This window comes from Pipistrellus hanaki (assembly GCF_964339955.1).
Source record: "Pipistrellus hanaki genome assembly, chromosome: 1".
NCBI classification, from domain to species: domain Eukaryota; kingdom Metazoa; phylum Chordata; class Mammalia; order Chiroptera; family Vespertilionidae; genus Pipistrellus; species Pipistrellus hanaki.
This window is the reverse complement of record NC_140503.1, coordinates 179,012,717-179,023,595: the sequence shown is the minus strand read 5'-3', so window position 1 is coordinate 179,023,595 and position 10,879 is coordinate 179,012,717. Positions and strand designations below refer to the sequence as shown.

At 50.6% G+C, this 10,879-nt stretch overlaps 1 protein-coding gene across 3 annotated transcripts in view; it reads right to left on the bottom strand.

The window, feature by feature from the left end:
- Positions 1-213: 213 nt before the first annotated feature.
- HOPX (HOP homeobox) overlaps positions 214-10,879 on the bottom strand; it is a 31,504-nt gene continuing 20,838 nt past the window's right edge. For 2 of the 3 annotated variants that reach the window (XM_084899565.1, XM_084899564.1), the window contains exons 2-3: positions 6,859-7,012; positions 214-991 (exon numbers count right to left, since the gene is read on the bottom strand). In XM_084899565.1, coding sequence (XP_084755691.1) covers positions 914-991; positions 6,859-7,002 — 222 coding nt within the window. In that variant the 5' untranslated portion in view covers positions 7,003-7,012 and the 3' untranslated portion in view covers positions 214-913. Of the gene's footprint in view, positions 992-6,858; positions 7,013-7,123; positions 7,490-10,879 lie in introns of those variants that run through there. The other variant, XM_084899563.1, reaches the window with a different exon arrangement.

The window sequence follows — 10,879 nt, the reverse complement described above, 5'->3', positions numbered from 1 at the left end:
GGTAGGTCTGCATCGAAGCCTGAAATTCTGCATTTCTCACAAGCTTGCAGCTGATGCCAGTGCCAGACCACCCTCTGAGTAGCAAGAATTTGGAAAATGACAGCTCTTTTGTCAGTCTGCTCTTATGGTGGAGTCATTCTGTTTTTCTTTGATGTGCTTATTATCCAGTAAAAAAAAAAAAAAAAAAAAAAAAAAAAAATTCAGAGGACTCAGTGCATTTTCAACAAAAAGTTAATGTTTTATTTAGAATATCATTTTAGAGACAAAAAGCAGCTGGCTAGCAAAATAAATTTAACAAAGGCATTTAAATAAAGCAAATCAAAGACTTTAGTGGATTTTTTTTTTCTTAGTTACTTGCTTTTCTGTCTTGTCACTTGTGCAGTTTCTGTCTTTTAGCCTAACAGGGTTCTTTCTAAGTGAATGCAGCTTTAATCTAACGAACTACTGAATGAAACCTGAATGACTCAAATATTCCTCTGTATTCTCATACAACTTCAATGTATTCAATGAAATACAAGGAAAGCAACTTAGGGAAGTAGATTCAGAAGGAACAGTTTCTCCCTCTTGCCTGCTCTGAAATGGATATTGAAAGTAAGTTGTTATTCAGAGGTGACGATTCAAAGCAAACTTAAGTGATTTTCACACCGTCTGTCATCGTGACCCAAAGGGGAGGGCAAGCCACATCACCTGCCTCGTCAAACCGCTGCTTCACCCAGAAGCTGCACATAGCTTCCTATTGTTATTGCATTTTCTGGTTATGTACATTAAAAAAATACAACCTTGTGTTACATAGCAGGACAGCGAACAGTGAACATACAACACGACACTGACAAACCAAAACAGCTTGGCTAAGCCCAGGAGAGAAACAGCCGGTGGTCTTCATAGAGGGGAGCTGCCCGTGCCCCCCATCTCCTTAGTCCGTCACGGATCTGCTTTCCGAGGGTAAGCCTTCCGACTTCCGCCACTGGGCCAGGCGCTGCTTAAACCATTTCTGGAGGAGTGAAATGTGGAAAATTAATTACCTGTCACATACTAAAAAAAAAAAAAAAAAATGATGTCCATTCCCTTCTAAAAGATAGCCTCTGTGGTCCAAAGAGAAAGGAGGATTGCCTGGCCAGGGTTGCTCAGTGGTTAGGCATCAACCTACGAACCAAGAGGTGATGGCACGTAATTCCTGGTCAGAAACAGGACTAGGTTGCGGGTTCAATATCTACTCGGGGCACGTATGAGAGGAAATCGACCGATGTTTCTGTCTCTCATCGATGTTTCTCTCTCTCCTTTCCTCTCTTCTCTAAATCATTAAAACATATCTTCAGGTGAGGATTTAAAAAACAAAACAAAACAAAACAAAAACTGGAAGAGGGACCAGTGAGAAATAGAAGCAGCAAGCACTGATGGACCTGGGAGAGGATGAGTGAGAGGACTCTATGAGGAGGCGGAGCCTGCAGACTCTATTCTCCGTGATCCTTCCCCTGGTGGTGAAGGTGCACAGTTAGAAAGCTGATATTTTCATGTCCCGCTGCTGTAAAGCTGCTTGGGTAGATGACCACCGGGGAGCCCTGCAGTCCCGCATCCTGCCAACAGGGAGCGCTATTGTGACCAATTGACTCTGAGAACTTAAGGAAATTTCTAAAAACAGAGCACGGGTCAGCTCACCTGTAAAAGAGGTAAGGTCTCTGTTGTCCCTTCTGGGATTTCTAGAATTTACCTATTCCAAGGATAAGCAGAGGAGGGGACGGAGAGGGAGCAGAAAGAGCACAGCTATGGGATGCTAGACCTGCACTGTGCTGATGGAACAGCGTTGTGAGAAAGAAAGCAGGGGTTCTGCCTTAGCAGAGATGGACACCTGCCCAGCTGCGCATTTAGCCTCAGAACAAACAGGCAGGCCCTAGGGCCGTGTGGGGAAGATGTCATCTCTGCGGAGATCTAGGGAGCTGCAAGGCCGTTGGCATAAGCTCAAGATCAGAAGAAAGGGTGAGAACCACAGGAGGAGTGTTGCTAAGGATCAAGGGCCGTGGAGAGAGAGGGGAGTGAGGCCACAGGACACGTTAGGACTCTGCACCAATGCTAGGCTGGCTTCCCAGCATGTGACCATACCTGCAACCTCACCGCCCCCCCCCCCCCCAACTGTACAACAGTTTACACACTGAAATGCTGTACACAGCTGTTAAGTCAGTTGTCTTACACATCTTGGTACTGTGAGGTGGCAACAAGGAAAGTCCTGGGACAGCTGACCACCCACCCGTAGGGAAGCCTTCTCTTTGGGGATTGCTGTCTGGGTGCCATGTTTCACACCTGGGAATAATGAACCTTAAGGAGAAGAGAGAGCTCATGTAACTTCGGTGGCTTTAATCAAAGTTCTACTGCTAAAGGCAGGCACCATTTCTTCTGTAACCCGTGTGTGCTTAGCTAACTCCGAAATCCCGTGTGATGGGGACGGGCAGCATGGCTCCAGCTTCGTTAATGAGGCAGCTCCATGGGGGTTTTCAAAGCTACAGGGTCTGATTCAATAGGATTTCCAGCTGCCAGAGCTGAATAAAGGGCAGAGTTTTTAAAGACTAATTAAAACTTGGAGGAGGGAAGTCTCTTTTTTTATCAGGATTCGTTTAGGACAAAAATGAGTGAGTTGGCCTCATTCAGAAGAGCCACCCACATCTTCACACGATTCACAGGGCAGAATATTAATGTACAGCTACCGAAAATAACCAGCAAGGACCACCGAGGTGAATTGGCGAGATGGCATCTAGATGCTTAACCAAATGAACCCCTCACCTCGGGGGATGGGACAAAGTTCACGAATCTTTTCTAAAGATATGTATTGTAAACCAAGTATGTATATACTACTAATAATTTAGCAAAGCCGTTGATGTCCAACAAAAACCATTCAACACCTTGCTTGCTTCCCCCGCTGCAGAGCTGAATCTCTCCACATCTCACTCACATCAATACTAATTTTCCAGCCGGCTCTCCGCTGTCTCAGGCCTCCCCTGGGAAAGACATTGATTCCTTGCTTGCTTATAAGCGCATGCCCTCATTACCCTCGCCCATTGATGGGGATTTGTTTACTCCAAGTGAACAGATGATAATTAGACACTGTGATGGGGAGGGGCTGAGGCAAAATAACACTGTCCCTGTCCTTTTCTCTGGCCACTAACATTTCATCCCTTTCAGGAGGAGACCTTTAGAGGTCTTTATTCCACCGATAAAATGTCTACAACTAAAAGAACCACTGAGTTCTGGGAACCGTCCCAGGACGCGAAGAGCAGATAAAAATACTGGAAACCTCACTGAGAACCAGTGCCAGCGACGCTGGGCTCGAGTCAGTGATAATAGAAAGCGCCAGATCATCGGGACCTCCCAGGGGGCTGATGAAAGCTTTCCCAGAGGCTTCTGACCCCCACTTCAAAACAATGCAAGACACAGGGGTCGGTGTTCTGTCAGGTTTATCTAATTTCAATGGAGGCGCTATCAGATTACTGCCATGAGAAAAAACCTGTTCTATTCAGGAGATGCAATTTTAAAAGTTATTCCATGAGGTCACCCTTCACGTCATTCTGGCTTCCCACAGGTGCCCCCTCCCACAGCAGAGAGCATTGTCCTGCGGTGGGACAGTCAGGGAGAGGCCATCAACGCCCCCAGGCAGAGAATGTGGCACCTTTTCGCCCCTCTTGCCCCTGCCAGATCACCAGCAAGGATTATTATCTCCTAGGACCCTGGTCGGCAAACTGCGGTTCGCGAGCCACTTGCGGCTCTTTGGTCCCTCGAGTGTGGCTCTTCCACAAAAATACCACAGCCTGGGCGAGTCTATGTTGAAGAAGTGGCATTAGAAGAAGCTTAAGTTTAAAAAAATTGGGGTCTCAAAAGAAATGTCAATCGTTGTACTGTCAATAGTTGGCTCTGTTGACGAATGAGTTTGCCGACCACTGTCCTAGGAGCATCTCCTGTTTATTTTCTCTACTGACGCATTACTTGTTCTAGGAAAATAAACAATAGGATTCCAATTCTGGAGGGGGGGGGGGGCGTGTCAGGGATGAGGGAACCAGGATATGAAATAAAAACTATTTCGGTGCCCTTTATGAGTGGTGTGAAGGGACAACACTAATAAAGTAGGGAAACAGGGTGTGCTGATGCCTTCCTTATGTGGAGGCCTAGCAACCCCTGGCGCCCAGGAGTTATTAAAAGGGCCCCTGCAGCTGAACCGGTTTGGCTCAGTGCATAGAGCATCAGTCTGTGGACTGAAGGGTTCCAGGTTTGATTTCAGTCAAGGGCATGTACATGGGTTGTGTGCACATCCCCGGCAGGGGGTGTGCAGAAGGCAGCTGGTCGATGTTTCTTTCTCATCGACGATTCTATTGTAGCTCTCTATCCCTCTTCCTTCCTCCCTGTGGAAAATCAATAAAATATATATATTTTTAAAAATAATAAAATAAAATAAAAGGCCCCTGCAAAGCCTACTATAAATAAAAATGTTTATGTCTGAAAATTCATCATTGGAATAATATCTCCAGAATATACTTTTAAAAAAAAGATACTTTAAAAATGTAAATACTGTTTGAAAGATTGAAGATGAAACCATTCTCACGTACCAGTGCACACTGGAGTCGGAGGGGGCAGGAGGGTGGGGTGGGAAGAATGGGGAGCTGGAAGATGACCCCCCACCCGATAAGGGGTGACAGAGGGATACTTTGGAAGCCTCTTCCCCCAACTTGCTGTTGCCTCTCTGAGCTCTGGGCTCTGGGCTGCTTCCCTGCGGGTCTAAAAAGGAAGGCGGAGAGCAAGCCTCACTACGGCGGCAGTGCTGGGAGGAAGAGGCGCTGACCCCATGGCAGGAAAAGGAAGCCGGGGCCCTGCTGGGAGGCTGACTCACCCCCACACCCACTGGTCTCAGGGCTGGGTCTACCATCTGCTCGCTGGAGGAAGGCAGACGGGAGGAAACGGGAGACGGGGCAGAGGCACCTGCTGTGCGGGGGTCTGAACTGGCCGGCCTCAGTCCCAAAAAGAAGCAGGTGCCTTTCCTTGCTTCCTGGCCCGCACCTGATTTCATGTCAGTTCTGTCATATAAGGTGAATCTTGAGAGAAGACTGGGCACAGCTGGGGTGGCTGTCATTTAATGCATGGATGTTGCTCAGGAAGAAACATCAATGGAATTCCAGCCCCCTGAGGTGTTTGCATTCCTCCTCTGTGCAGACGACATGGCATCCCCGTGAGGAGTCTGGGTGGTGCCCAGGCTGCCGGGGCTCAGATCCTAGCTCCTGAGCAAATTATCTAACCATTCGGGTCCCTTCCCTGAACAACAGGGCTAACGGCTGTGACAAATAAGCGATTTAATGCTTGGAGGGTGCATGGAACAATGCCTGCTAGCTTCAGCCATTGCAAAGGTCCACATAATTATCCTGCCTTACAGGTAAGGGGACGGTGGCAGTCCCCCACGGGAGAATCAGAGGCTGAGGAGAGCTTAGACCCCAGTTGGTGCCATGCCCGCACTAAACCCACAGGCTTCTCTTTAAGCGATGAGTAATGACTGTCTCTGTGATCACTCTTCTTTTCTAAATATAGCAAGGGATTTTAAATAATAAAACTTCAGCAGGCCACCTCCTCACGGGTTCCAAGAAACATGAGCTGTAAGACTTGGGTTACAGCAAATCACCTCCTACTACGTCCTGCTGTTCCCTTTGCGAAAACAGCGATGCCTGCCTTTCTCTCTGACCTAGGAGTGAAAGGACTTTTCTAGAAGCCAGTTGTCCAAAGGGTGCCTGGCGTAGTTCATAGGAATCACTTTGGAGTTGGGGGTGGAGGGTCTTAGTTCTGGGACCCACCGGAGCTCCCAGGGCAGGCTGTGAAGCCTCCTCTGAGCGTGGCTCGTGGGGAGGAGAGGGCAGGGGGTCTGAGGCTCTGGGGTACCCAGCGGGAAGAATAAAATTATCTCTGCCTCAGAGCCGAGCCCGGAGGGGTGAGTGCTCTGGGCTTCCACGGGAGAGAGGCTAGAGCAGCTCCCAGTAGCAGTACGCATCATGCATAACCAACTGCCTTTCCATGACCAAAGGGAAAAAAAGTCAGAGTTACCCAATACCACCGCACCTGGAGGTGAATAACCAGGGACAGTGTTTCATTCGCTACCTTAAACGATTTTCAGGATAATGTAGGAAGTTTTAAAAATAGATTTTTTAAAATCCATGCATTGAAGGAGACATCTGCTTCCACTCCCTAAACAATTAAACCCGAGAGCCCGGGAGTTTTCAAATATCCGAACCACGGCTCCCGGGTATATGCAACCTTAGCTCTGCAGCTGCAGGGAAGCTGGGAGGCGGTGGCAGGGAACTAAGGACTCCGGCCGCCCTGGCAAGCCCCTCTCTCCGGGCCTCAGTTTCCTCGTTTGTCAAACCTGAGGACTGCGTTTATTGCTGGTCTCCAGGTCCCCTCCAGCTCTGGCCCGGCCGCGGGGAGAGGTGAGGGCACTGGGCTGGGGCGGAGGGGGGACACTGAGCCCGGGCCAGCGGGGCCAGAGAGGATGGGGGCGCTCCCCCCAACCCCGAGAAAGGAGAGAGCTCTTACCCGAGCCACAGGGGAGAGTGAAGGAAGGACGAACGTGAGATTTCTAAGCCGCTCCTGGGGACGCCCTCCCCCGTGGACTAGGGTTGCGGGGGGCGCGGGGGGGGGGGCGCCGGGGAGCCGGGAGAGTGGGGTGCAGCGGTCGGAGCGATGCAGAACCGGGGCTCCCGGGAACGGGCTCCCGGAGTGTGTGCACCGGAGATGAAGGATGGGGGAGGGCGGCCAGGCGAGGGCGAGGGGCGCCCTAATATCCGCGTGCGGGGCGCGCAGCCCCGGGGACGGGACCCTCCCGGGCCGCGAGGGCCTCACCTGCGTCTCCTCCTCGGAGAGGCCGGCCTCGGCCGCGATGAGCAGCAGCGTGGTGGGGTCGGGGTGCTTGTTGACCTTGCTGAAGTTGTACTCCAGGATCTCCAGCTGGTCCTGCGTGGGGCCGCTCGCCGTGTCCGCCGACATGGTCCCGGCGCTGCGGGGAGGAGGGGCGGGGCGGTGAGCGGGGCGGGGGGACCGGGCGCGGCGGCGGGGTCCCCGGGGTCCCCGGGGCTGCAGGCGGCGGGGGACCTGCCCGGAGTCTCACAGCGACTGGCTCGGTCCTGGTCTGGGCGGCTGGAGGAGGGTGACGCCGCGCCCTCGCGCCCTGAGACTCAGGAAGGAGCGGAGGAAGCGGCGGGGTTTTTGAAAAACCGCCTTCAAAGCTGCATGGGGGGGGGGGGGGGGGGAGAGACACTGCCCTTGGGGCGGGAGACCGAGGGCGTGGGTGCTGGCTCTGCCTCCGGGAGCCCGGGCAGGACGGGCCGCGCCCCCCACGCCTCCCGCCCCAGACGGATGGGCTGGCCCGTGGGCAGAGGGGCCGCTCCGAACCGGGCGGCGCCCTGCAGCAGCTCTTCCTTTTGCAGAGGCGGAGAGATGAGCATCAGGAGACGTTTCCACCTGAGGGCTGGTGTGAGTCACTGCAGGGCACCCTCCTCCTCCCTCCCTCCCTGCACCCCGAGTTTTAGGCATGAGGCTGAGGCCTGGCGCCCCCCACCCTGCCGCTCACTGCCCCGCGTGGCTTCGCCACTGTTCCACGGGACACGGGGGACAGGGGAGAGCCCACTCCGTTGTGTCTCCTCTAGGGAAGGACCCCAAGACACAGCCAAAAACCCAACTCAGGAGAATGGACAGCAGCTGTCCTTTAAAAGTTCAGACTCCCCCTGTGATTGTGCTAAGTAAGATACACTGTGCCCTGGCCGGTTCTGCTCAGTGGACAGAGCGTCGGCCCGCTGACAGGAAGGTCCTGGGTTCGATTCTGGTCAAGGGTGCATGCCTAGTTTGCTGGCTTGATCCCCAGTAGGGGACATGCAGGAGGCAGCCAATCAGTGATTCTCTGTCATCATGAATGCTCTCTCCCTCTCCCCTCCTCTCTGACAGCAATAAAAATATGTTAACATAAAGTACCCTGTAAAGTCAAGAGAACAAATAGGTCCGTGACAAGCTCCAAGGTCTCTTGTATTTCCTTTTAGAACCAGACATTGCTCTAGCAGATTGGGAGCAACATAACTTCCTGCATTCCTAAGCAGCCTCTGACTGGGATGGGGGGTGAGGGTTGGGGGGCAAAAAGAAAAGAAAAAGCCAGCTGTGCACCCTTCCACTCCCTCTCCCCAACTGAAAATACATGGAGGTATATATACACGTTTAGAGCCGTCAAGACCTTGGCGGTGGATTTGGTACTAACAGGCCAGGCCTTCGCCTTGCTGACAGCAAAAAGCAAGTGCAAGTGTGCAAATCGCATTGGTTCGTTGTTGCAACAAACAATTGCGAAATCATCAGCTACATTCCTGAGCACGTTTTGATGTGGCTTGTGCCTGGGAAGTCTGCCTGCAGAACGTTACCTGTGCCTTTTCTATAGTGACCCACATCCCAGACTCCCTACATCAGTATCTTTCCCTCTCCGCTGGGCCATTGGAAGAGGCTTTCCCATAAGAGAGAATCTTGGACTCAAGCCACCTGTCAGGTCACTGTAAACTCTCCCTGGGTGAGGGCGTTAGGCAAACAGCCCCTGCTAGAAATATGCTGCATCTCTCTGTGTTTTTAGGGAGTTCTGTGCTGCCCCTCCTAAGCATCCCCAGCAGTGGTTCCTGCCCCGGTGCTGAGTCAGGCAGGGTCCAGCCAGGTCAGAAATGCCTCCTCTCCTGGGGGCACCGAGCTCCCCATTTCTTTGACGCAGGACTTCCATTTTCTCCTGTAACAGCCCAGGAGAACGAGGCCCCGGAAGACTTACTTTCCCAGTGTCACCCAGTTGGGGACCAGCACCCTTGAATGGAGAGCCTTAGCTTCAGTTTCAGTCCCATGCTCTACTACCCTCCTTCCAACAGGCGAGTGGTGGGCAAACTCATCAGTCAACAGAGCCAAATATCAACAGTACAACGATTGACATTTCTTTTGAGAGCCGAATTTTTTAAACTTAAACTTCTTCTAACGCCACTTCTTCAAAATAGACTCGCCCAGGCCATGGTATTTTGTGGAAGAGCCACAGTCAAGGGGCCAAAGAGCCACATGTGGCTTGCGAGCCGCGGCTTGCCGACCACTGCAACAGGCTATTCCATCTCCACTCTGGCCAAAAGGATGGAGCAACAGTCTAATGCAGGCAGGGCTTGTTGCCATTTCGAATGGGCATTGACTGCCCTCTTAGGATACCCATCGAGCCACAGACGGCCATTGGAACCACCCATTGCTGCTCCTTTTGCCTAAAAGAACACAGGAGGCGGGAAACCGCTGCCCCTGATTTCATTTCTTGACCTAGAAAGGTTCTGTCGTCTAGTTCCATTGACACTGTTATGCCGGCTCTTCCTTGAAAATGTGCTACTTCTCTGTGGAGCCCTCAGTGCTTCAGAAAGATTCATCAAATGAACAGATTTCTAAACTGGACTCAGATGCAAGGACTGTTAGGCATGTACTTTCCCTCTTTTTAAAATTTAATTGCTGTTATGCAATTCCAGGGCGGGCTAGTGTTCTTTGACTTAATCGGGTGCATTTTCTCGTATTATCTTTCCGTGCCTTCCTGTTACAGGACTGAGTAAGAGGCTTCACGGTTAGGCCCTGGGTGACTTTAAAGGATCCCCTGGGTTCGTTGGCTGAGGACCATTGGGCTTGGCTGGCTGCTAAAGAGATCCATTTAAAAGAGATCCATTTAAAAGTGGGAGGACCGCCGGGACCGGTTTGGCTCAATGGATAGAGCATCGGCTTGGGGACTGAAGGGTCCCGGGTTCGATTCCGGTCAAGGGCATGTACCTTGGTTGTGGGCATATCCCCAGTAGGGGTGTGCAAGAGGCAGCTGATCGATGACTCTCTCTCATCGATGTTTCTGAGTCTATCTCTCTCCCTTTCTCTCTGTATAAAAATCAATAAAATATATTAAAAAAAAAAATAAATAAAAGTGGGAGGACTATTTAAAAGCACCTACTTCTCCGAGGTGCATCGAACGGAACTGGTTTCTAGAAGTGAAGGTGAAAGATCTAACCTCTACTCTGAGATGTACTTCACTTCTCCACAAAACTCAGTCATGTCAGCCCTCTTTGGATGACAAGTGCTTGCTGCTGCTTCTTTGTTTCTTCTCTCTTTCTTTTAAAGGAAACTTATAAACCAAAATCATCCTAGTGACCTTGGCCTTAATAAAGCTTCTCAACTCCTGCCAGTAAGGAAATTGTTGAAAAGTCTTCTCTGAAGGTAGTCTAAACAATTTTAGATGAAAAGAACTAAAAATATTTTAAAGCTTCTTGAACTTTTATTGTAGCTGTGGTTATTAATGTCTTATGTGGTTTTCAAAGAGCAATTTGTCTTGTGGCTGTGTTTTCTTTTGTGGATGGAGGGATGATAATGCCTAAACATTTCCAAAGTGGTTAAATGAAAATCGCTGGCTTTTCCCTAAATCAATTCCAATGCCTGGTTGATACACAGCCGTGTTCCCTGATCCTATTTATTTATGTTAAAGGTGTTTACCTAGATCCATGGTCAGCAAACTCATTAGTCAACAGAGCCAAATATCAACAGTGCAACAATTGAAATTTCTTTGGAGAGCCAAATTTTTTAAACTTCTTGTAATGCCATTTCTTCAAAATAGACTCGCCCAGGCTGTGGTATTTTGTGGAAGAGCCACATTCAAGGGGCCAAAGAGCCGCATGTGGCTCGCGAGCCGCGGTTTGCAGACCATGGACATAAATAAACTAGTTCACAGGAAGTGCTACAACCGGTAACTGGTAGAGATTGCCACGAACTCACACTTGTCTTCTCCCTCTCCCAGCCATTCTGACCTCTTTGTAAAGCTACTAATATCAAACCAGGAGGAAAAGATGGG